Raw genomic sequence first — 25,640 nt, forward strand, 5'->3', positions numbered from 1 at the left:
ACTTGGAATCCAATGTTTAGCATAGTTGCTAACAAGCTGGTCTGTAATGAATTATATGGTGTTTGTTGAAAGAGAAAACGAAAGACGTAGGAAAACCAAAGGAAAAAGGCTGTTCTTGGAGAAGTGTCCTCTGAAGATGGCTTTCTTTGTGACCGACTGCCCCCGCTGAATGGCTGAGGCTAAGCAAGTGTGGGCTTGGTTAGTACTTGGATGGGAGACCACCTGGGAAAACTAAGGTGCTGCTGGAAGTGGTGTTGGTGGGCTAGCAGGGGGCAATCTTCCCTCTGGTAAACCCCAATGCCCCAGTGCAGTGACAGGGGCACTGTACTGTAGGACAATGGTTCTCAAACTCGGTCCTGGGGGACCCCTGTGTATGCTGGTTTTCATTCCAACCTCAACAGGAGTCCCAGAATTTTAACAAGCTGTTAATTTTTCTCAATTAGGTGCTTTTCATGTTTTAGAGCTGGGGTCCCCATTCTTATCCAGAAAGGGCCAGTGTGGGTGCACACACCTGATCCTGATTCTCCTAGTGCTTAGCAATGACTCTAGTGATTGATTAGTAGAATCAGGTGTGTGCACCCACACTGGCCCTTTCTGGAACCCCAGCTCTAAACATGAAATGAACCTAATTAAGAAAAATGTAACCGCTTGTTAAAATTCTGGGATTGCTGTTGAGGTTGGAATGAAAACCAGCATACACGGGGTCCCCCAGGACTGAGTTTGAGAACCACTGCTGTAGGAGGTGCCGTCTTTCGGATGAGACGTTAAAGCGAGGTCCTGACTCACTCTGGTCATTAAAGACCCCATAACACTTGTCGCGAAGAGTAGGGGGTTCCCCGGCATCCTGGCTAAATTCTCAACCTGGTTCTCAAACTTAGCACATAATCATCCCCTGATTTAATTGGCTAAAATGTTCTCTCCCTCTCCACCTTATCTAATGTGTGATGAGCGTTCTGGTGCAAAATGGCTGCCGTGCATCACCCAGGTGGGTGCTACAGATTGCTGGTGGGTGAGGTGAGTTCCCACTCATCACTGTAAAAAAACTTTGAGCATTCAAAATAATACTATATAAATGCAATGATTCGTTCATTCATGCTGTAAGATGCCTGCTCATTCCACATGTTGAACCCATCAAGGCTTGACAGCGCAGTGTCTGTTTGGAAACTGAGCTTTAAAGGTTGCTGGCTCAAGTCCCAGATGAGGCTCTAGGTTCTGTAAGCTGTTTTGAGTGAAGAATGTGTAAGACTTGTAAGCAATGAGGTATTTAGTGAGTAAGTAAACAATGTCAAATTACGCTGTGAAAATAATGTAGAGCATCTAAACGTGTTAAAGTTGTGGAACGTTGACACATGTTGTCCACTGTAGGGGCAATGGCAACCAACAGGGCAGAGCCTTCATCAAGAACATATGAAGCTGAGGGTGTGGGACTACTGTGCGAGATTCTCTTTTGCTGCATTGCCAGAATCATAGAGGTAGCAAAGATGAGATTATTCTGTGTATTTAAGAGGATTTTACATCAGTGTCAGTCTATATACCATATTTTCTGGCTTTTCAATGTGTAAAAGCCTTTTTCACTTGCTGGCTGATTTTTTATCATTTGAACTCCCGTTTTAGTGAGCTGAAGTATCCATTTTTTTTATAGGGAAGTTTCTGCATGGGGTGATGTTGGAACAAGCTTTGGGTCTTTGTGACAAAGCAGGTCACTACTTTGTCATGGTGAATAATTTAAAGCCATCTGAGAGAAAGAGCATCTTTTTTTTTTTAAATAAAAAAAAAGCATTTATTCAAAAAGAATTACAACAAGGGACTTGCATGTTTTCCATAGAAGAGACCTCAACCCTACAAAATGGCCCCCTTCTGCTCATCACACACCTGCTTTAAAGACATGCCAATTACAATCACCAGCAGGTGTGCAACTAGCCCCAATCAGTCACACATTTAGACGAGCAGCAGTTTAAGGTAGACTGAAGTAATGTGTTAATTGCTGAATTAGTAATTGTTCTCCCAAATCAGCTGAAACAGCGGTTCACAAAAGAGTTACTAATTAATCCTCTTCAGATACAGATGGGCTTCAACATCCATTATCAATTATCAAAAGCATTATACAAATAACTAAAAATGCAGTAAATTGGTAATGAAAATAAAGACCTCACATTTAGTGTTTTGAACATCATGAAACCTGGAAACCTTTAATTTGTCTGATAATCCATGCATTGTCTCTCTCAGTACAAAATAAATGTAACTTTTGGGCTTGATTGTAACAGATGTTTCTATATAACATTAAAACATTTTAACCAAATTTCTAGTGAAGAGGCCTTCATCTTCACAGTCTTCAACAGAAAACGTCAGACGAGGCCAGGCACAGAGGAAAATCTGCTTTTGCTGAAAAGTAAAATGCACTTTTCCTCAAAATATTTAACTAATACATAGTAAACTATCTTATTCCATCTGGTGCACAGAGCACAGTTTCAGTTTATTCTCACTGGTACAGAGCACAGTTTCAGCTTATTCTCACTGGTGCACAGAGCAGTTTCAGCTTATTCTCACTGGTACAGAGCACAGTTTCAGCTTATTCTCACTGGTGCACAGAGCAGTTTCAGCTTATTCTCACTGGTACAGAGCACAGTTTCAGCTTATTCTCACTGGTGCACAGAGCACAGTTACAGCGTATTCTCACTGGTGTACAGAGCATAAAGCCACAGAATGCTCTTCCTGGAGCACACAGCTGATATTTTGCCCTCATTTCTATGGCTTAACATCAAAGTCCTATTTATTAATGCCATCAATGCGAATTGATTTTGGGCCGTATGGAAGATCAGCCTCGATCAATACCTTGCAAAAATAGCTATTAAATTCTTATACTTTCAGAAGCTTGGAGGAAACTAGCCTGCAACAGGAGAAGACAAACCATAGCCACTGGTTTATTGGAGAATAACCGTACTAGGTAGGTTTTACTTCGTATTTTTGCAGGACAATTAAGCATTTTACATTTTAGCTGGCACTGTTATCCTGAGCAACTTTTTAAAATGTATTGATGCAATTGACTGCCACTGTACCTTGCTCAAGGGTATAGCAGCAGTACCCCACCTAGTAATCAGACATACAGCCTTGAAGTCGCATATCCTGAACCATTATGCGACACTATCTCCCTACGTAATTGCAGTGCTTCTAGGGTCAGTGTCCATTTTAATTGGATCAATTGCTAGATTCCATTTTATGAATCCTATTTTGAAGGACAGCCTTATTTTATGGACGAAAGTAGAATTGTCACGATCTTGAAAGGTTCCTCTCCCGCAACGCTCATGTCATATTTCCGTTATTTACCAAAGGGTAACGGAAAGGAGTGACAGTTCAGACGTTGGTTTTATTGAAATGATCATAACCAGAGCACAGTACGATAGTTAAAAGGGAAAATACCTGCGCAGTCAGAAGAGCTGTTATTCAGTTCAGACTGAAAATTTTCCGTAAACCGTTCATTTTTTAACCGTTCATTCACCCTTGCCATTGAGTAATTCATTTCGTCATTATTTTCGCAAAATAACATTTTGACTTTTGACAGGAACTTGTTTATTCTATAACCGCAGAATCTTAACAAACCATTTCTCATTCCTGAGTACTGAATGCTCGTTGAAGTGCACTTGCTTTTAATAACGCTACGAGCATTTAGACTGTATTTAAAAGTTGAAGCGGTTTGTGTCTTGAAACAGCAGGTGAAGCCAGTAGATCGGAAAAGCCCTGTTTTTCCTTCTTTGGAAGTATCTTCATTATTTAAAAGGGCTTGATTGTGCCTTTTATGGGAGTTGATTTAAAGGGGTAATTTGTTAAGCAGGTTTAGTGTAGACATCGCTGATTTATCAGACGGGCACAGCTCTAGACCGTTCATTCTGTAGAGTGGAAAATAGTCGGGAAACAGGAACTCTTCCAGGAGCTGAGCTCTTGTTCCCCTCTGTCCAAGTCCTTCCTCCAAGCCCTCTCATTAATGAACTGTCTTTGCCGCTGGTGGACTATCACAGCCATAAAAACCTGAAATTCTCAGCCCTCGAACCAGCTCTACAGGAAGAGCTCCGAGTCTGTTCCCAGAATGCCCTGCTGCACCGCCACCACTTCGGGCTCTGCCAGCGCGTCCGCCAGCTCCTGTCCTACACGCAGCGGAGGGTAGAGGACGCGGTTGCTGCGGCGGCGGGGGCCGCCGTACAGCAGGCTGGAGTACTGCTGGCGCCGCCGCGGCACGCCACCCTCGGCCTGCCGCCCAGGCTGCGGCGCCGGGAGGCCCGCCGCCTGCATTTTGCGCTTGGCGCGCCAGCGCGCTACGCGGATGCGCGTCTTCGCCCTGCGCTCCTGCTCCAGCGCCGCCATCAGCTGGCCACGCCGCTTCAGCTCCGCCCTCTGCTGCTGCAGCTCCGCCCTCTGCTGGTGTAGCTCCGCCCTCTGCTGGTGTAGCTCCGCCCTCTGCTGATGTAGCCCCGTCCTGTGCTGCCGGCCGGCCCAGCCTAGGAACGCCAAACCCTGCCGTAAGTCACCACGAACGCTGCAACCGACGGTACTAACACAGCACTGCAGTTAACACACACGTGCACTGATACTAACCAACAGTTGACACTGAGGGAACATGGCCCACACCAACACTGTCACAGACAGCATGAGCACTAGGTGGCACGGAAGGTTGTCGATACTCACATGTGGAGGAGCTCATGGCGGTAAGGGCCGCACCCGCCGGACCAGCCACCGGCCCCGCCCTGTCCCAACCGCTCCCCCGCTCGCGGGATGGGTCGCTGAGATGGTCAGGGGTGTGGGGGTTCAGTGTGTGCATCTCCAGCTCCAGGGGCTCCTCCTTTATGCAGGTCAGCTGCATCTCTGGCTCCTCCTCTTTCACCTGTGGGAACATCCCGGTGGTTGCCGCGGCAATGCCGTCTAGCTCGTGAAGGGAGGGGATGTCGAAATCGAGGATGCCTGCGGACCCCCCCTGGGAAAACTCAGTCTCGCAGGTTTCCTCTCTACCGTGGCACCCGCCAGACCCCTCCGGGGGGTCCCTGTGCTCCTCTGGGAGGGAGGGAGGGAGGGAGCTTAGTTTACAGCATCAGAGCTATTCACATCACTCATTCAATTCAACGTTCCCTTTGGTGAAGTTTACAGAGACAATTATATGACATTGCACTCAAATAGTAGGTCATTTAGATATAAACATTATTTTAAAATATCAGACGAATGCCAGTACAGAATTACAATAATTATTGAAACTTATTATTGAAACTTAGTGATAGCTTATAAGTATTTCTTCCGTCTGGCATACCTTTTACGTGAGTTAAGTGCTCTTTAATGCTCTTTTTCCCCCCATGTGGACACACAGTCCTGTTCGGCTCGCTCTGTTTGCCGAACTTGTGGTTTACTGGAACTTGTCGCTCGTCCTTGGCGCTAACGGCACTCAGATATTTTCGCATGGTTTTCATCTGGCACCGTGATACTTCCAGCATTTTTCTGATGCTCTCATTCTCCCTTTCTTTCGCCGTCATTTCTTTGCCGAACTCCTCGAATTTACAGCCCACAACTTTAAACATCTCCTCCAGCACCGTTTCCACCGCGTTGGTCACCGCATGCTCGATTACGGCTCCCAGTTGGTCTCTCAGCAAAGAGACCGATAGTGATATACGAACATCCATTTTCGAACAATTGGTCTACAGATGTATAATCATGTAACTGGACGACTCCTGTAATAGAATGTTACAGTACATTTAAGAACACTTGCTCGCTAGTGTCACTGAAAGCGGAAGAACTGTAGTTACCAGAATTTTGCGAACTATCTAACTTGATAGTTGTAGCAGGGTTTTGCACAACAAACGGATTCAGTACGTCTTAAAATAGCCACATAATTGGCGTGGAATTGTATATGAATGTAACTAAAAAAACCCAAAGCATTTTAAAAACGGGCAAGGTGGCTCGCTCGCAGAGAAGCAAAGCGGAAGCAAAACATTGCTCGGTTCCCGAATGCGTCGCTTCCGGTTCTGTGTTTACAGAGAGGAAGCACAAAAAACAATGCTACAGTTCATTTTACAGGACATTTACACATTTGTATTATTATTCATATTAATTTATTCATTTTAATTTTGTGTGTACTGGGTGTTCGTGTGTGAACCTATTGAACAATGTGTGAATTGCAGATGTATACTTGTATTTATTTATGTTTAATTGTGTTGTATTGAGGCATGTGCCTAGACTGTGGTAACAAATTTCCTCTAGAAGGACAACAAGAATCCGGTATATCTTATATAATCAAATCATGGAATATATTGGAAGATCCACTGGTTCTGACACTGATCGGTGTGGCAGTGTATTGTAATGGGTACGGAACCTTACTTAACCCCGTTGCTTCAGTATATGTCGTGTTGAATTGGATGTAATGTAATGATTCGTTAATTTAAAAATGTTATTAGGGTGCAGAAGAAAGAATACTCCAGAAGAATGGCCAACATGCACAAAAGTATTTTATTTTTTCATGTTTTTCACACATAAATTTTTGTCTGAATTTGATCTTTTTATTTTTTCTTAATGGCAATGTCCATGTGCGCATGATCAAGGACAAACTTTTCACTGCAAAAGTATAAAGACCATGTTCCACTGCCGAAGCCCTTTTGTATTCATGAAAAACAATGCGCACTGCTGGACATACAAGATTGTGGCAATCAGAAAAAAAAGGAATTTATTACACAGGCACAGTAATGTAAAATATCACCCCGATATTTGAAGTCCATTTGCGCGTGTATACTGGTCATAATGATGGGGCTTGACAAAGCAGGGAGATATGGCGAGCACTAACTCTGTCCTGATAAAAGTTCTGATGCCATGCTTTTTTCCTGGGGAAAAGAAAGGGGGGAAATCATGTAACAGGAAACCATCATTGATACGTACTCTCTTTAAACATGCAACAGAGAAATAGAAACAGTACTGTACCGTGTATGTATTTTTGTACTCGTATGCGTTAATGAGACTCAGAGGCTATTTGGACAAGCTACTGTTTGTATCAATCACTTGTGGGTACTGTATGAATCAATTAAAAAACAGTTCTTTCCATGGCAACACAATGTTTGATTCAATAAGTAAGCCATTGCTACCCGAAGAACACATTGTAGCTCTTTGTGAGGTCACATCACTCTGTATGTATTGTGTGTGATGTGCAATATGGATTTATATGAGGTATAGTTTTCCAGCAACAACACATGACATTCATGTGCAGGAAAAACACATCAGATTTGGTTTAATATGATGTGATGTGACTGGATCTGATTGGATGTTACAGGACTTGATTGAGCTTTTTTGGGACATTGAAACAAAGCTTGGTAATGTACTCTAACTCGGCACTGTTCAGAAATACAGTGTAGGTCCCCTGTTTGCACCATGACCTTGATTTAGATGACTACCTTACACCTGTCTTTTTCCCCATGTAACCCTTTAAGTGTGCGTGTGTGAGAATCTTAGTACAACTGCGGGTTAAAATGCAGGAGTAAACTTAAGTAGATAACTGTGTGTATAACTGTTCATGTAATCTGGGTGTTTCCTTGTCCCTGCAATTTGGTGAAAAACCAGTATGTAACTACATGCTAATATATGTCATTGTATGCAGCAGTGTGACCGTGCATTTACAATTTGGCCTGTGTGTTTGTGTAGTGCTGTGAGTGTGTCACTGTTTGTGTGTCACTGTGTGTAGCCTTATGAGGACTCAGTACTAAGAGCTGGTTGGCATGTCACTGTGTGTAGCCTTATGAGGACTCAGTACTAAGAGCTGGTTGGCATGTCACTGTGTGTAGCCTTATGAGGACTCACTACTAAGAGCTGGTTGGCATGTCACTGTGTGTAGCCTCATGAGGACTCACTGCTAAGAGCTGGTTGGCATGTCACTGTGTGTAGCCTTATGAGGACTCACTGCTAAGAGCTGGTTGGCATGTCACTGTGTATAGTCTTATGAGGACTTAGTACTAAGAGCTGGTTGGCATGTCACTGTGTGTAGCCTTATGAGGACTCACTGCTAAGAGCTGGTTGGTGGCAGCCTGTAGGTTGCTCTGCAATTCCTCACTGATGGTGATGTCTGGCAGTACTGCCCAGCTCCCTCTCTGGAAGCTGACAGGCATGGAGAACACCAGCCCTGCAGGGATGGCAAACTGCCCTGCAACCATACAGAGAGAAACTTATATTTCAGAATATCCTGCATACAGCATACAGTTATGTCAGACTGCTTTGAGCTTGACAGGAAGGACACGGCTTTTGCCGCCACACATCGCTGCATGGGTGATGGCTTTGTGGCCTCCTCTCCCTTCTCACAGGTGGAGCAGATTGTTCTATCCCTTTGGAATCTCCTTATCAGGGAGTAGAAAGGCCGCCATTTTGAAAGCTTCAGATCTGTGCAAGTTTTTTGTTGGAGTCGATCTCTAAATAATAACCAAACAAATGCTCATCACCGATTGGAGGACACTGACAATTTTCACTGGCCTGAAGAAAGGACAGGCTGTACGATGAGGGTTGGTGAGTCTGATTTTATTCCCTGTCTTTGGGTATGGAGCTGTTTTTTGACCATTTTATAGCCTTGCTAGAAAGCCTGTTGTGCACAATACATGTCAGGGCATATTACATCTGTTGTAAAAACTTTAATGCTATTTTATATATTAATATAATATAATATAAATTTGGCCTTGAAAAATTATCTTAAAAAGATTGCAGTACATTTCTAAATTTTAGTTCTTGTCATTTAGCTCCAATTATGTTATTCACACATTAATCTCTTCAAGAACATACTAATCTTAATCTTAATCCTTATTCATGCCTAGCTAAATAGCCATGCATTCTCACCTGCAGCAGGTGCAACATACTTCTGTTAACCAGACTTTTAACCAGAGCAAAGAAAGAGGACATGTTACTTCACTCTCAGCCTCATTTACTGGCTAAACTAGATTTTTTAAATTTATCAGATAAATATAAAAATATATTACATAATGTATAATAAAGTTTCTCTCTGGCTGGACTCACTGTAACCTTATGAGTCTACAGTCACCAGTACACCCTAAGTGTAACTAATTGTGACTAGTACTAACATGTACTAAGAACCTGCACTTTCTAGCATATCAAAGTGAGTGTGATAACTGGAAGTGTTTGTATTTGTAGTTCACCTGTACTTAGCACACACAGGGAGTGCACCTCCCCAGGGGCGGAGTCAGAGTCCCATGCTTTCAGAACAGCAACGATTCCATTGGCTGCGGACATTGCAGCAGTCCTCTGTGTCTTGCCTGTCACAGTTGTTCGCTGCTCACCAACGAAGTTCAGGAAGTCAGACTCCAGCCATTTCCTGTTTTTTTTAACAACAGGTATAAATGTTCTTGAGAGTTTTTCAAATGGTGAGTTACAACCCCAATGTAATATAGTAACATAGTACAGCTCTGTAACTGCTATATTATCTCGTTCTGGGCAGTGGCAAAATCTGAAGTTTTGTATCATAATTGTCCTTATACATTAGTTGTACTGATTTTAGATAATTGTATGTTTTATTCTTAAGTGAATCAGTGACGATGAAGGTATGTAATAACAGATAAACAATACAATTTACTACAACATTTTAAAGGTTTTCTTGCAGGAATTAGACTCAGAGTGCAGGAGGGTTAGTTAGACTAGGCCGTGGCATTGTTTTGGCTCTAACATCAGTTTTGTTTTGGGAGTAGCATCAGTAACTCACCGGTCATATATCATCTCTGAGACGGGCAGGGAGAATCCGGGAGGTCCCCAGATGGCACTTTCACATCTGAACACCTTCGACCGCTGCAGGTCAATATGGAAGCTTCCACTGACGTTACCCCAGACAATCACATCCCTCACATCTGACAGGAAATACAACTACCTCAGATTATTCAATACACAAGCTTACTTTAAACAGTATAATAACATTTTCTCAATCGCTGAAAATATGACTTGCGTCTTACAGTGCAGCTCTACCACACATCTAGTCAAACATTTTTTTTTATGTGGCCACTCTCTCACATCCTACACCTGTACACATTTTTGGTGTAGAGAATGGCTATTTGGGGATTTACTGTAATACTCAAATATTAATTATACACACATGTAGAATGAACATCGTCCACTGAAATTGCCTAGAGAGAAAGCCTCTTTTACTGTGAGGACAGGGCAAATGGCAGAACCACAAATTTAATCTCAACTTGCCACAGTTGTTATGAATAGAATCAACAAAGGAAACCTGTTACCTGCAGATTTCACTTGTAGCTTTCGTGCAATCTGGGCCCGAGCCTCGTTCTCCATCTGCGTTGCTATGCCAACGCAGCGGCTGCTGTCGAGGGAGGGCGCGTTCTCCAGCAGCACGGAGACCTTCAGGTTGACGAAGGAGTTTCCCGCCACGATGACTCTCACGTCCTTGCTCGCTCCCGCCTCCAGGAGCTGCCCGTAATGCTGAAAACGCTCCGCGGTCTTCCTCAGCAGAGCCCGTTCGTCTTCCTCCTCCTGATCGGGCATCGGCTCGTCCAGGAGGATGACAACGTGGGCGTGGAGGAAGGCGTGGTCGAGGCGGGTGTGAACGCTCACCCGGTGGATTCGCGGGCTGGCCAGGTCCTCTGCCTCCATGACAAGCCCTTCCAGTGCCTCTGCGATCCCGTCCACGTCCAGCAGGTGGAGCCAGAGGACAGGGCTGTCGCCAAGAACTCCCGGGTCACACAGCAGAGGGATCAAGTGGTAGCTCGTCAGGTTCAAGGAACTGCAGATCAAAGGGCAAAGTTCATTCTGAGCTAATGGTATCTCCCTTGCCTATGTTTAATACTGTGATGTGGTCCTGTTCTAAAGCAGATATGGTGGTTCCTCATCTAGCTCCATCCTGCTGCTACGCATATGATATAGCACATTTTATTAAAGGATAAGGCTGGTGTAATTTAATATTTTTCTTATGGCCAACATATCCTATGAAAAGACCAAAACTTACAATGAATTTATCCTAACAACAAGTATCGTCCATCTAACCATCGCCAAATATTGCCAATATCCTGGTAGTCATAGAACTTGCTGTCCAAAAACTATTAAAACAAGTAAAAGTGACATACTGCTGCTTTGGTCAGCATAATCCATCATTATGATGAACCATGGCCTTTGTACTCGCTTTTTTAAAGTGTATTTTTATTCAGAAGTTGAATAATGGGATTTAACATGTAACGTGAGGATACATTTTTCCCTTTTTTTAATCAACTCCCAATGATTTCTATGAATTACATGGAATTCCCTACCATCACAAATCACTGAAGTAAACAGTTCCAGAAACCTTATATGCTTCTTCTCTACCTGAATGTCTAATTAATATGCATGCATATGGACAGACTGTAATCAGCAATTAAATATTGTAGTTATTCTCTTCTAGTTCAGAGGCTTTTGGTAATTTGTTGGTTTTCTTCAGTGCTTTGTCAGCACATTTCAAATTTTTATTCAATGTATTTCTGTCTTTGTGTTTTCTTGTCTATTACTTTTCCTTTTTGTCTATTACCGTTCTGTGCTAAGTCGCGTTCTTATGTGTTGTGTGGACCCCAGGAAGAGTATCTTTCACATGTTCTGTGAAACAGCTAATGAGGATCCAAATGAACTCCACTCACTCATTCTTACCCACCCTGCTATGCTACAACAGCACTCATCACTTTGCCCCTTCAGAATGACTTCACCCATTCGCTTGCTCCCTGTCCCCAGGCTGAACCTGCGATGCTACCTGCTGATCCAGATGTGCTTTGGCTGGACGAGGCTGCGCCGGTCCTCCTCTTCCCTCATGCACTGCTCCACTGCCTGCTGGTTCTCTGCGGCAATCTCCAGCATCAGCGCTGTGCTCATGTCTGAGGTGATGTCATAGTAGCCCTGAATGACCCCAGACACTCTGTCATCACCCGTCCCCACTCAGGCTCACTGCTGTCGGTGTATTTACGCCTAAATATGAATCTGAAAATGAACCTGTCATTTGATAATTCAGCCAGGTATACAGGATGATGGATGTATGAACAATAGGAATGTGAGATAAAATTGATGGCTATTTGGTTTCCAATACTGGATATTTGAATAATGAAATCCCCCCCCCCCCCCTCCAGGCTGGTACTGGAAGGTTGGACACCTGCACATGCTCCAAGAAATCGCTGAAGCCCCCCAGGAGCAGGCCCCTGCCCCCCCGGTCGACCAGCTCCCGCCACACGACGGGGGAGGCCTCATGCCTCCAGCCGTTCTGCTCACAGGTATTCTCCAGCCAGCACTGGGAACAGCGGGGACAGGGAGGGAGGGATGAGCCTGTCAGCCGTTAATGTGAAGAACAACGTTACAGGAAAATGCGATTTGAGCAATAGAGCTACTGCAGAGAATAGACTCAGTCACAAAACTTTTCTTAAATTGTTCTTACTTTTGTTCTTAGAAATGTTCCTCCGAAAAACCAATTTTGGATTCATGAAACGTGTGACCTTTATTTTTGTGCATATCCCAGAGGTGTATGAGATGATGAATGCTGACTGTTTGCTAATTTTATGCACAAAAGAGTAAAATTTAAAAATACATTTTATGCATAAAGAAGCAGGCATGACAAGACAAATACACATATGAAATAAATGATGAATGTCAAAATGTTCATGGAAACGTTCTTACATACAGTTTAAGATCAAATATGATCGTACGCATGTTTTGTGAATGAGGCCCAATGTGCTAAAAACGACAAAGCAGATGAAGGGGGAAAAAAAGCACTTTTTTGGGAGTCTCTATTCCAGCAACAGAGAATTAGCATTCTGCTGTATCAAGATCCATAAACAAAATCAGAGTAGAATTTACAGGTGTTTACCTCCTCTTGCTAACACTAATAAAAATACTAATCTAAACGTCAAAATTATGTTATTTGATGACCTGGCCCAATTTGGCAATACAACAAAATGACAGTTTCAATCTGATGATAGTGTTTAATAGAAAAATATTAAGACCAAACGTAAGTATAAAATAAATACCATGACCTGCTAGTTCCTCTCATTTCCAGCTAATCGTAAGTAATTACCTGCCAGTCCTTGGGGTGTTTGCGGATTTTATGGACGCTAAAGTTTGGCAGGTTTCTTTGCAGGAAATCTGCAAGAATTTCGGCTTTAGCAAAATATGGGCAATCTGCCTTCCCTATGGAAAAAAAGGTTGAAGTGAGTCGTTTACATTACTTTAGATATGTAGTAGATATTGCAGCACTGCTAATGCGCTGTATTGCAAGAAACGTATACGCCACTGTTAGTATGCAGGGCGTGTATATTTAACTGCAGCTCTCATCTCCGGGCTAAGATGGCACGTTTATAGTTTAACGTTAGATTTGTACATTTAAATCCTCGTGTTTTATCAATCATGGCTATGGCATAAAACGTTAGTCACAAACTTTTCATGATGGTTAATGTCAACGTTAGCTAACTGTGTTGCAAATTTGGTTTTCATTTCCTACTAGCGAAGCTAGACTAGCTAAGTTAACATTAATGTTACATGAATCTTCTCTAATATAACGTGTTTTGCAATTAAAAGTCGAATACTGAATACAATATGTTTTCTAAAAATGTGCAAGTTGCGTGAATTTTAACTGTATATAAACGTCATATTTGATGTTGTGTTTGATGTCTCCGTATCCTACCTGCAAGTACAAATTTGGCCATTTTTCTTGGTTTATACCAGTTGCTTGGCAACAGCATAACGTTACACGTGACGGGGGTTATGCATGTTCAGTAGGACTGTTCGCAGTCTTACGAGATAACGATGAACAGAAACATCAAATAACAAGAAAATTCAACACGAGACAAGTTACTGTTTCAGAAAGTAAAATTTAAAAAGACGTAGGGACAATGGTACATAAAATTAAGGATTATTCAAGTAACTCATATGCAGACAGGATTGAAACGCATTGGTGTCTTTTTTATGGGTTAAAGACACTAGCGAATTTGTGTAGCCTTGGCATATGGAAAAAAACCTGGTTCCGTTTTAAAAACTTAGTTTTAGGTATATATGTTTTGGCTATTTTAATCAGTTTTAAGTTTTCGTTCCAAGTAACCGTCCAATGAGTTCCAAACCAAGCTTTTTGTTATGACATTCACAGAATGAATATTCTAATGTTTGTTTCCTTGTGAAAATGCTCAATTTCTTTACAAAACACTTTTTCTAAAAGTGTTATTAAATGTTTTATCTCATGTATATTTCATGGAGTGGATGGGGCTCTTCTGGGAGGGAGATGTCTTTTAGCAACGTCAATATAACATCTGGGATAGCTGTGAAAATTGTTTATGTGTCAGCAGCACCATTCGTTGCAGCCGAGACCAATCCGTTTCTACAGCGCACCGAATGACACAGTTAAAAATTACATTAATTAAATTAAAGATGACATACAAATATGATGTAGTTTTAGATGTAGTACAAATTACATCGCTTTATTAGGCTGGGAATTGTGTTTCATTTAAGATAAATTATTGAGCATAAGCTTGACATATGTCAGTGATAAATTCATTGTAAAAAAAAAAATAAAAAAAAATCCAGCATGTTTCATACTGTATAATATTTTATGGAAGGACACAGATACACACACACAATATGATGAAGTCATTTAAAACCTCTTTAATAATAAAGATGAAATATAACATTGAGGAGCAGCATGATGGATTGTTGTTGATACACTGTAAGAAGCACTTTAAAAGCTACATGATATATACTGCATTTTTTTTATTGTCAACAAAAGCTTACAAATAGTTGTGGGAAATGTACAAAAGCAATACATGGCCAGTGAGGACTTTATAAGGACATGTGGCACAAAGCAAGACACTAGATGCAATTAGATGCAATACACTGATACTGCCTTTCAAATAAAAATGTAGCAGCATCACTTAGAATCCATTATATGAGCAGGGAAAAGGCTGGTGTTTCTATTCATACAAATCTCACAGAAAACACCTCAGAGCTAGAAGACTGGCTGCACCTTGAGCCCAGTGTAGTGGATGACAACGCTCAAAATACTATGCAGATTGACACAACAAACACAAAGACACTTCTCTTGGAATGACTTGTCCAGCTTCACTGTTTAAATATTAAAAGCTAAAGAAGTTAATGCAAGCCAGCTGCTTCAGAAGTGAAGTAAAACAGCAAATGACTTGTTTGGCAGTCTTGTGTGCAGTCCTACAAATTCCGTCATTTTAACACTTTCCATCACTGTTTCTTCAAATGCACCCCTAAACAGATCCTTGGCAAAACTAACAATGTCTGTCGGGTAACGTTGTTCACCCATTAATTATTTCATATGGTCCAATCCTAATCGTAGATAGCCACTCCAACACGTAACACGATGTGTACAATGCTTAAAGATGAATAAACATCCCATTATAACAGAATTTCTTCACACAAAATAAGAGACACAGCTGCTAGTTCTACAGAAACGCAACTCACTGTGAGTTATAATCTCTTAACTTGTATTTGGAACAGACTGCATAGCCTTTTCCAATCTGGTCACCCTTTAAAACCTTCAGAAAAGGAAAAGAATCCAAAAAGCTTTTTAAATCTCTTTATGTTATCAACAAATTACTTAAGGCACTTGGTGCAAATTTGTTACCCCCCCCCCCCCTCCAGAAAAAAAAAAATTAAAATAATGCCACTATTGTAAAGTTACAGAAATTTCCTTTCTTTGTGTCGGGCTTGTGAAACATAAATGAGCGATATGCTTTGCTCTAGTGTGTTTTCAGTGATGCACTTTTAAGACATAGCTGCCTTGACTTCCTTGTCTTCACTACAAGGTACAATGGTTGTCCCTTCTGAATTTTTTTTATTTTTATAAATTAACCATGAATTGTAAAGAATAGAGAAAGGATAGTCCTGCTTTGGTATAGGAGGTGAAGGAGAGAGCAGGTATTGAAAATGCAGTTCCCATGCTGAGTCTTCTGTTACAACACCACTATCTTTGTTTTGAACAGCTAATCTTTCTGCATTTCTAATACATGCTTCATGCATTTTGGTGAATCAATGGTTACTAAAAAATACACTTTATATGTCAAGAAAAAATTAATGATTTCCAGAGAAAGATGTAGTTTGTGGTGGATTTCACTCTCAATTTATGGAGAATTAATAGCATATTCAACTTCGGCATATTTATAAAATATGCTTTTGGGGTGAATATCAGCATATAGCACTATGCTTCAACATACTAATGTTGAAGCATAAACTGCATCAGCTAAAGCATATCAGCTTTATCATCATTGATATTTCTGTGAGAAAAAAAGAAAATAATTATATATTTTACAATTTCCAAAGTTACAAAAATATTTTGGGAAACGTCTTATTCTGTTTACAAGCTGGTGGCCATTTTAATACTTGAATGTGCTTGCACAGTTTGTCTCTAGTTAATAAAAAAAAAATCCTGACACATTTACTGTACAGAGAGTTAATAATTCACTCGTACATAAAGCACTATACTCACAGTTCTCACAAAATAGATGCGTTCAAACACACACGCACACGCACACACACACACGTGCAAAGTATAAACCTCCATCTTAATGATATCAACAAGGCACTGGTTGGTCATTATTTAGCAGGAAGCTTGTGAACGAGGTCCTTTGCACAGTTATTCCAAAGAGTTAATTATGCACAGATATTCCACATAGATAATTCTGCATAGTTAATGGCATAATTAACGGTAATAAACTTCAGAAGAAAAGGTCTGTCAATCACACATGAGGTTCAGCCATTTGTGCGCCTCTGTCCAACATTCATTTTCGTGTGAGGCAGGGATCACGCCCTTTTATACTACAAATGGGGGCTACATTTTCAACCTAAGCCGCTTCCTTCTTGAGTGTTTTACCGATAGAAGCACAAGCCAAACACGAATGCAAGAACCTCAATCCTATGTACAACAGACAGCTAGGACAATGAATGGCTCAATGACACAATCATTATTGCAATTACAGTATATGCAGATGCATGTTTAAATTAATACAAAGGTGGATGAATAAACGATACATATTTTTTGTCAATAAACATTCTTTATAAAACCGTTATAGCATTCGGATTAACATATGTCGTTATATTTCACAAGTAAAAGTGAAACTCATGCTAAACTTTTAAGAGTGGCAGTAGCAGAGTCTTCTTGCCTTTAAATTACAGACAGCCCCTGGGAAGAGCCTCAGATACTGCTAGCTCCACCCCCAACCCCCCCCCCCCCCCCCCCCCCAAGTGTTCTGTCATGTGTTTTCATTCATGTTTTTTCCGGGTGTAATTTTTCTCCACCTCCTTCCTTTTAAGTGCTTACGCTACAGTGGCCTCAGTCCACTGACTTTAATAGACATGTCTTTCTACTGTGAAGTCTGTGCTGTTCCCACAGCCCGTCAGTGACATTTTCAGTCCGCTTCACTCATATTCCGAGGAATTGCAACTCTAAAGGATGGCATTACTGTGCACCTCCCCCTTTGCTTCATTGTACAGTCTCATTGGTGATGACCAAATCAATTGTGTGACTCAAATCGAGATGCAGACCAACAGTAATTACTGCAAAAAAAAAGACAAAAGACAAAAGACAAAAGACAAAAAAAAAAAACCCCCCATAAATATATTCCTCAGCAGCTTGGCTCAAAGACAAGACACATTGGTGAATCCTATGTAAAGCACCCTGGCTGAGCATCTGTTTCCGAAGCAGGATCCTGCGTAGTCCCGCGTTCGAGGAGCACTGAGGGCCCATGTGCACGTCGAGCCTCGGCCGCAGGAGGAGAGGCGCTTCCTGCGTAGGCGGTTGTGATGTCACGCGTGCGGCTCGCGACATTCCTTTTCAAGTGCTACGCTGCCCCTCCGGGCTCTCAATGTCCCTTTCCATCACAGACAGGACTCCCCTCTAGAAATCGCAGCACCTGCTCTGGTTGTTCTCTGTGTAAAACGCGGTCCCGTTGGTGAGTGGAGGAACAGAGAGAGGGATGGACGGAGATCCATTTTCTTCCAACAGACAACTTGGCATCTGGAGAGGAAATCAAACAGCCACTTATCAGCATATATTAGTAGTATAATGGTTTTGGGAAAGAATATCAGTGTATATCATTCACATAAGGCAGAAGTCTGTTCAGAGAGAATATTACCGAAATTCTATATGATTATGACGCCTCGTAACCTATTCATTAGATACAAAAGACCTGCAGTAGGCACAGAAGTCCTTTTCAATGGCAACTGGAGTGGCCTCACCTACATGAAAAGCTTGTTATTACCTGTGCCTGTCCGCTGTAGGAAAGGTACTGCTGTGAAGCCAGCAGGTTCTCCGGGGAGAACCCTGGAGCCGTCTTGCCGGACAGGGAGGCGTAGGCGGGGCCGGCCGAGCTTCCCATGACGGGCTCGCCGGGGTTCCTCGGGAAGTAGCAGGACGCCTGCGGGTAGCTCTGGCCGTGGGTCAGGTTTCTGTTCTGGCATGAAGAGAGAGAGCCAGCCAGCCCCACCCCGCTGAACTGCATCCCCGGGGACGAGCTGCTCTCGAACATGCAGCTGTTGCCTGACAGAGGTGTGTTATCTGCCACCGCTGCCTGGGGAGGATACACACCACCGTTCTGAGGTCCATAGCCAGCACTGTAGTTTTCAGAGTTCTGAGCCAAAATGGCCGTTAGCGGGTTCCTTGGGAATCCTGGTGTCTGGCTGAAGCAGCTGGATGGATGTTGATGGCCATTTGGCAATGTAGCAGGAAGTTGCTGTTGGTGCTGCCATGACTGTAGTCTTTGATTATTTTGAGTCTGAAGCGACAAATGTCCTTGAAGGCAAGCACCAGGGTCAGGTTCCAAGAGGAAGTCTTGCGGAGCTAAACTGTTTGGGGTAAAGGCTTCCAGCAGGTTGTCTGCAAAGTTAGCATTGGGAATAGAGGGGACCCACCCATTCTCCTGTGCTGAAGCCATGTGGTTTGATTGGCTGACAGAATTTTGCAGCTGAACGGTTGATTGATGGGCAGTAAGCCTGGCCTTCAATGAGGCCATTGGATTGGGCTGGACCTGCCCTGCCGTGCCCTGAGCAGACATCTGTATCTGTGTCTGGGGCAAATGGCCAAAACCATTCAGGCTGCTGGGACTGAAAAGAGTCTTTGACCCAGGCAGGCGCTGGCTGACCTGGTTGTGCATCTGAGCACGAGGCCCTGGCAAGGTAGTGTTATGGGGACTCTGGTTGTTCTCACTCAAAAAGGTTTTGGAAGTGGGGACTGGGAGCCCTGTAGACTGGGTAAACATGCCCCCCTGCTGCGCATGCTGGAATGGGGGCAGTACAGGCATGCTATCTGACCCAGCGCTCAGCCCCATGGAGTCCTGCATTGGGTCATTCATAGATGGGAGTTGCTGGAAGCCTCTGGCTGCATCTCCTGCTACTTGATGGCTTAGGCCACCCATACCAAGGTAGTCGGCCTGGAGATTGGCAGCAATCGGCTGGTTTTGGGAACTAGCGAGCAGCGCATTTGGGTGGGTGAAGCTCTGGTTGGCAGGCAGTATGGGGTTCTGCAACGCATTCACGGGCAGGCTCTCCGGCATCCCGACGAAGGAGTCCTGGTTGCCGCGGGGGTTGGCAGGGAAACCGTTGGCGGGGACCGGACCGAGGGAGCCGCCCACGCCATTCTCCTTGAACAGAATGCCCTCCACGTAGGAGAAGACCTCGTTGTTGAGGATGTCGGCGAACTCTTCCGAGGCGTCGCCGTCGCCGATGTTCATCCTCAGCAGGGCGTCCTCCCACTGCTCCAGCTCCGCGGGATCCACTTCCAGGTCCTGCAGGGAGCCGCCGCTCATGATCTCCTGCAGGGTGTCCATCATGGCCATGACGGAGGCCTCCTCTTTAATCGCGCAGCTGGGCTTCGGGGCTTCCTGCTGCCAGGGGTCGCCAGGGATGTTGACCAGGGCGCGGCTGTCCATGAAGGCGCTGTCCAGGGTGGCCTGGGGATCCGGCTCCGGGAGCTGGGCATAGACCGACTTGTCCTGCTGCAGCATGCAGCCCAGGATCGAATTAGGATCCAGGCCCTTCTGACCCGGAACGTTCTTCACCTGAGAGGCTTTGCCGTTGGCCGAGATGTTGGGCAAATCCAGAGTGGGGCTGTTTTCATACAGGACGGCTTCTCCGGTGGCAAAGTTGAAGGGAAGTTGCATTCTCCTCTGTCGTAAGTGCTCCTCACCCTCTTCATTTCTGGGGAAACAGAGTCACGGTTATCGAGGAACGTGATTGTTAGCAGACTGTGTTAAACGGCAGGGATGGGACTGCCAGTGGTTTTGCGCAGCTGATACTCACGTCAAGGGCCTCTGGCGTGCGATGATGAAATCAGGCCTTCCTCCTTTGAACACAAGCCTGGCATTCGCTTGGACCCAGACCCAAACCCCAGGCTTGGTCAGCAACCTAAAGACTGTGAAACCGCTCTCACCTGTTTTTATCACTGGAGAAAGCAAAAGAACAAAAGTGTGTCAATGAAGTTCTGCCAAGTTAACTACAAGGAAAATAAAAAGAACTAAGGAAGAAAACATCACAGACTTTGAAAAAACGATTAAATATGATGCAATATGTTAACAAAATTAATTATATTAATCAAATTAGCAACGGGACAAAAAGAATTGAAACAGAAACTCACTCTTGATGTGGTTTTCTGCACAATACATCATGTCGGCAGCATGAATGAACTGGTACCCAGAGCCTCTGGTGCACAGTTCCAATTCAGTGTACCCCAGAACCACTTTTCCTCTGCAGGCAATGACAGCATTGAAATACATTAATCCAGAATCCAAAATGGCCGCACTGGGACAACAACCAATATTCCGTTTTGACTGTATCACTACAGGGGTCAGACTGACAACATACAGGACTCTACATTTACGAGCTTCTAAACTGCTCAGCCCGGTGACAGCACATTTTGACCCTTTGCAGAGGTGGGAAAGCTTGGCTACCTGGTGTCGATGCCCATGGGGGAGAAGTCCAGCTTGTGCTTGGTCTGGAAGATGAGAGTCTTGGCCCTGATCTCCAGGATGGAGGGAGGCTGGACAGGCATGGCAATGACGAACAGGGCCAGCTGCGGGTGAGCCACGTTCCCGTCTTCAGAGACCTTGTTCAGTCCGTGGAGGTACTTCAGCCGCCCCTGGAAGTTCAGGGCCTGAACGCGGCAGAAAGACACAGTTCTCAGCGCAGGACTCGGGGAAAGGGATTGCCTTAGTTTAGACAGAGTGCTAATTTGAGTTCAGCCGGAAAACATTCATTCGGTATGTTCAATTTCCAGTGCTGAAGCATCACAGAGCAACTGATCCTTACACTGACAGAAATTTTACTTTAACCCGTCTCTACTGCAAAATTAAGACCGCATTAATTGTTCTCGGATTTGGTACTGTTACTGTTGCATGTGAGCGGCACTTGTCAGACTAAGATGCAATGGGTAGAACACTGTGCTTTTGAACTCTATGGTTTTTACCAGGAAGCCAGAGGAGTTGTCCAGCAGGCAGCGGAACCGGCAGCAGAAGCTCCTCTCCAGGAAGGAGGAGTTTTCCGGTGGGATGTGCTGCGGGTCGTAGTTCACGATGTTGCTGGTGATGTCACTGCTACTTTGCATACCTGAAAACCAACCCAAATAGCAATTCAGTAAGTTCAAACCCGCGATAATAATAAAAGACAAGCACTTACTGTTAGCCGAATTGAGCAGCGTGTTCACACCTCTGTATGCTTCCAGCCCAGTTGTTTCAACATTAAAGCTTACATTACGTCTGTATTGCGCTAGCGTAAGCACTGGGTTTTTATAGCTCGCAGTGCTCTGGTGTCTGCCGCTCACCGCTCTCTTCATCGCCGTCCTGCTCCGAGCTGGACTGATTCGGGTTGAACGCAAAGTGAAGCTGGCGTCTGAACATGGCGCGGTCGTCTGTGTGGATGAGCTCGAACACGCTCTGGTGGACCACGTCAGACTGAAGAGAGCAAAAAATAAATAAATATAAAATGTTACCCCAGTACTCGTATACATACACTGGCTCCCAGTATGTCATTCTTTCAGGGATTGTATTTAGAGATTTAAGCCCGGGGTGTAGTTATTAACAGACTACACGTCCGTTAGTAGATTTTTAACAGATATGAGGTCTGTTCAGATCTACATCTGGGTTTAAATCTCCAAATACAATCCCTGAAAGAATCCCATTCTCTTCCGACATCAGGTTGGCATGGTGCTTGCACCAGTCACTGTGTCAGTAATGAGCTGAGATCACAGGTGTAGTACGAATGCTGAAGTTCAACAGCTGTCTATTGCTGTCTACTGCCAGAGTTTATTATAGCATCTCAACACATGGAAGAAATTAATTAAACTATTTTCGCTAGCCACAAGTTTTTAGCTCATTATATGAAATTAAAATTAAATTGCACTATTACACAGACATTTTATTAAAAGCTGAACAATTACTTACTGCTGAATGACTTTTTGCAAACACAGTTCAGAGTAACAAGTTAAATTTTCTTCAACAAGTACAATGGATATCATTTGACCAACAGAACTCTGACCAACAAAACATCATCATAGTAATTGCATAGTAACTAACTAGAGCGCAAAGGTAAAATATGCGGTATAATCTCTCAAATGTAATACACAAAGAGTGAGATGTGTAGTGACTAATACATATATATTCAGGCTCCCCTTATGACCCTCTCATCATGACCTCAACGTCTAAACCTTTTTATGAGATAATCAAACCATTTGACCCAGGCTTCAACCCAGTCTTTTTAACTGTTCCTTTTTTAAACAATAATGAGGTTGGACATGTTTTAACCGAAGAAACATCGTGTTCTTGCCTGATATACACCCTGGACCGATTCATTCAGCAGCTAGAGATGCAGACACAGTGAGTTTAAACACGCTTTATGGCTCACCTGATGGAAGCCCAAGTAGTCCTGTATGGTTGCAGAGGCGTAGAAGATGTATCCCTCAGCAGTGACCACCAGGACAAAGCCGTTCAGAGCCTTAGGACACACACACAGAAAGCGTGTCATGCACACACAGACGGACCCTGTTCCATTTCCATCAGTATTTCAACTCACAATCAGGTTCTCACCAATGTAATGGCAGAGTGTTTACTGTCAATCCATCAACTGCTACACTGTCATGTAGTCCAATCATTGGTGTCCTAAAAAAAATTTGATATCCCTAAAATCCCTATTGATTTTCATTCTGTTGTACACCACAACTGTGGGCAGCAGAGGGCAGTATTCTCTCTGGAACAAATATGAACGGCTCGAGAATACAGGGCTGTAGGAGACTGTGTTTGTCTTCAGGTCATTCAAATCCTACTGCCTTCTCGGAAACAGTTTCCTTGTAAATTCCCCAAAATGGCTCTCGATCCACAGAAGGACTCCTTTCCTGTAACATATCTACTAGACTAGTGATAACCAACCCTGTTTCTGGATATCTACCGTCCGGTATGTTTTCATTCCAACCTTAACAAAGCACAACTCATCACCTCACAGAGCTAGAGATCTTGTTAAGCGGATAGTTAGTAGAGACATCTGTGCCAAATTAGGGTTGGAATGAAAATCTACAGGATGGTAGCCCTCCAGGAACAGGGTTGGTTACCACTGTACTAGACTGTGCTTTGTGGAAACACCTGCTAGTACAGTAGCTGAGTTAGAATGACAGAGAGAGAGAGAGAAAGATAAAAAGTGAGAGAGACAGAAAGGGAGAAAGAAGGAAGAATATTCATGCTAAATCAAGTAAAACATGAGAAGCAAGTACAGTGGATTTTACAAAAGGCATGACAAAAACAATTACAATGTTTTTTTAATAAAGGAAAAAATACATGTTGAAAGAATTTTGTGGTTTGTGTTGCCAGGGTATACAAGCAGAAATGTTTTCATTTTTACGCTTGTTTTCACAGGAAGAAGCGTATTATAGACTTCCATTACACCTACATATAGGGAAACAGGAAACCAACCTGCCAAATGTATACACTGTCTCTTTCAAAAGGTCATCCACCATACCAACTGTCACTAGGCATTAAAAAGTTCAGGATATCAATATTGTTTGCATTGCTAAGTAAACATTGCTCGAGCGCACGAATAGCAGCCACTTTGTTCCGTATCACACACTGTGACGTTTAACCCTGGCACAAAACACCAGGAAAAAAAACTGCTGTCAAAATATTCAAATAAAACTGTTTATTTTTGCTAGCAGTTTGCATGTTTGGGAAATAATTTTAGGGTTTTGCTTCCATCTTTCAAAGCGTTACATGGACAAGCTTCAGTGTCATCTATCAGGCATGCTTCTGCCTCACACGCCTAGAAAGTTACTCCACAAGGAATAGCAGGAGAGTTTCTCTGCTTTCCAGTCATGAGAGGGAATCGGATAGGCTCAATATTTACGTTTAGATTAGAAAAAACATGCATTTACAGTGAAGCCTATAATCAGTTCCAGTTCAGACACAGCGCTGGATAAGTGTGTGCAGGTATAGTGTATTATGGGACAACCACCCATCAACCTGATGTAACCCCATTTTCTCAAGCTGGCTCTTGGGAGGTGGCTATGTTTCCTGACTCCTATGCCCGTGCGGGTCCTCTCTGTCTCCATCCCAGTTACGCTACCATAGGAAACTCTGGGCAGGACCACCCGTTTCCCTCTCCATTCTGTATCTTTGTTCAGCATCCATGAAACCCACACCCGGAGCCAGCTAGAGGAAGATGGGCTCCACCTCTAGAGTCTGGAGTCAGGGAGCTTTCCCATGCCAGTGCTGCCTGTGGCTTGCTTTGAGGGAGTTTAGACTGAGGTGAAGAATATTGTGACAGATACTTAAAAATAAAATAAAATATATATACTATATTTGCATTAAAAAAATAGTATATATACAATATTTTATATAAATATATTTTTTAGTAAAATATACTATAAATATACTATATGTATATAAATAAATATTTATTTATATAGTGTATAAATACATATTTATGCAGTTTATTTCACTGTATAAACTATATAAATAAAACTACTTGATTCTTCTTTGTTTTCCTTGTTTCTTCTGGAATGTCAGTGGAAACAGACAGCATTTAATATCTTAACACAATAGCCGGCTTTATTCGAGTCTGTTTTATCGGAATCTGTTTCCCAGCATTTGAAAGTATGCTCTAACCTCATTTTCCAGTGCAACAACAAAATGCCTGCAGCACAAAATATTGGTGGGGTGAATGTGCAGAGTGTTTCAGGAAATACACACTTAAAAACGTTTCATGCGAGAGTGGTGGTAAACAGAATATGATCAGAATTCTACTTCTAATTAAATTTTTTTCACCTTTTTAGTAGTCTCGTGAAAAGGTGTGCAGTCAGGCCATACAAATTTGACTACCAGTTTAACAGTTGATTAGAACTGTTATTGAGAAGAAATTAACACATTTATAAAAATACTGAGTAAATGGACACTCAGTTTCTTACTGAAATACCAATATTAATTAATTAAAAATATGTTTATATCAAAAACAGTAAAACATTGAAATGAGCATGAAGTTTTATGTCAATGACATGATCTGTCATCCCATCTGGTAACAGCTGCTATGTCATGTGTATGACAGTGTTATGTCAGCCTTACGTTATGACCGTGTTATTTCAGCCTTATGTTGAAGAGTTCAAACAAAGTGCTACCGAACCAACAAATGAATCCCATCTC

The 25,640-nt window shown here is 42.9% G+C and overlaps 3 protein-coding genes and 1 long non-coding RNA gene across 4 annotated transcripts in view; 1 reads left to right on the top strand and 3 right to left on the bottom strand.

Moving 5' to 3' along the window:
- Positions 1-3,754: 3,754 nt before the first annotated feature.
- On the bottom strand, positions 3,755-5,984 carry LOC118214574. Its single transcript, XM_035394651.1, has 3 exons — positions 5,291-5,984; positions 4,678-5,040; positions 3,755-4,490 (listed from the first exon to the last, which is right to left on the bottom strand). Exons 1-3 carry the CDS (start codon positions 5,655-5,657, stop codon positions 4,051-4,053), a joined length of 1,170 nt encoding a protein of 389 aa, XP_035250542.1. The 5' UTR covers positions 5,658-5,984; the 3' UTR covers positions 3,755-4,050.
- On the top strand, positions 4,432-6,594 carry LOC118214575. The gene is made up of 2 exons (XR_004762647.1): positions 4,432-4,511; positions 6,429-6,594. It is a non-coding gene; the product is annotated as an uncharacterized LOC118214575 (long non-coding RNA).
- mdh1b (malate dehydrogenase 1B, NAD (soluble)) lies at positions 6,462-13,691 on the bottom strand. Its single transcript, XM_035394650.1, has 9 exons — positions 13,646-13,691; positions 13,040-13,152; positions 12,125-12,259; positions 11,732-11,874; positions 10,239-10,741; positions 9,713-9,854; positions 9,153-9,328; positions 8,016-8,155; positions 6,462-6,848 (listed from the first exon to the last, which is right to left on the bottom strand). Exons 1-9 carry the CDS (start codon positions 13,665-13,667, stop codon positions 6,807-6,809), a joined length of 1,416 nt encoding a protein of 471 aa, XP_035250541.1. The 5' UTR covers positions 13,668-13,691; the 3' UTR covers positions 6,462-6,806.
- A 905-nt stretch (positions 13,692-14,596) lies between these two features.
- The window catches only part of LOC118213903 (aryl hydrocarbon receptor-like), a 56,254-nt gene continuing 45,210 nt past the window's right edge, over positions 14,597-25,640 (bottom strand). The window contains exons 4-11 of the mRNA XM_035393127.1: positions 22,864-22,953; positions 21,785-21,914; positions 21,431-21,570; positions 20,916-21,118; positions 20,603-20,712; positions 20,269-20,410; positions 18,234-20,166; positions 14,597-17,989 (exon numbers count right to left, since the gene is read on the bottom strand). Of these exons, the coding sequence (XP_035249018.1) occupies positions 17,870-17,989; positions 18,234-20,166; positions 20,269-20,410; positions 20,603-20,712; positions 20,916-21,118; positions 21,431-21,570; positions 21,785-21,914; positions 22,864-22,953 (2,868 nt within the window). The 3' untranslated portion in view covers positions 14,597-17,869. The remainder of the gene's footprint in view (positions 17,990-18,233; positions 20,167-20,268; positions 20,411-20,602; positions 20,713-20,915; positions 21,119-21,430; positions 21,571-21,784; positions 21,915-22,863; positions 22,954-25,640) is intronic.

Source organism: Anguilla anguilla, chromosome 15 (genome assembly GCF_013347855.1).
Source record: "Anguilla anguilla isolate fAngAng1 chromosome 15, fAngAng1.pri, whole genome shotgun sequence".
Taxonomy (NCBI): domain Eukaryota; kingdom Metazoa; phylum Chordata; class Actinopteri; order Anguilliformes; family Anguillidae; genus Anguilla; species Anguilla anguilla.

Excerpts from the sequence above, each read along its gene's own strand:
- LOC118214574 (XM_035394651.1), bottom strand. The coding sequence starts at position 5,657 with ATGGATGTTCGTATATCACTATCGGTCTCTTTGCTGAGAGACCAACTG. Across the intron at positions 5,041-5,290 it reads GCACTTAACTCACGTAAAAG|AGGAGCACAGGGACCCCCCG; the intron begins GTATGCCAGACG and ends CCTCCCTCCCAG. Across the intron at positions 4,491-4,677 it reads CGCCATGAGCTCCTCCACAT|GCTGGGCCGGCCGGCAGCAC; the intron begins GTGAGTATCGAC and ends TGGCGTTCCTAG.
- mdh1b (XM_035394650.1), bottom strand. The coding sequence starts at position 13,667 with ATGGCCAAATTTGTACTTGCAG. Across the intron at positions 9,855-10,238 it reads GCTACAAGTGAAATCTGCAG|ATGTGAGGGATGTGATTGTC; the intron begins GTAACAGGTTTC and ends ATTTCCTGTCAG. Across the intron at positions 8,156-9,152 it reads CCTGTGTGTGCTAAGTACAG|GGCAGTTTGCCATCCCTGCA; the intron begins GTGAACTACAAA and ends GTATGGTTGCAG.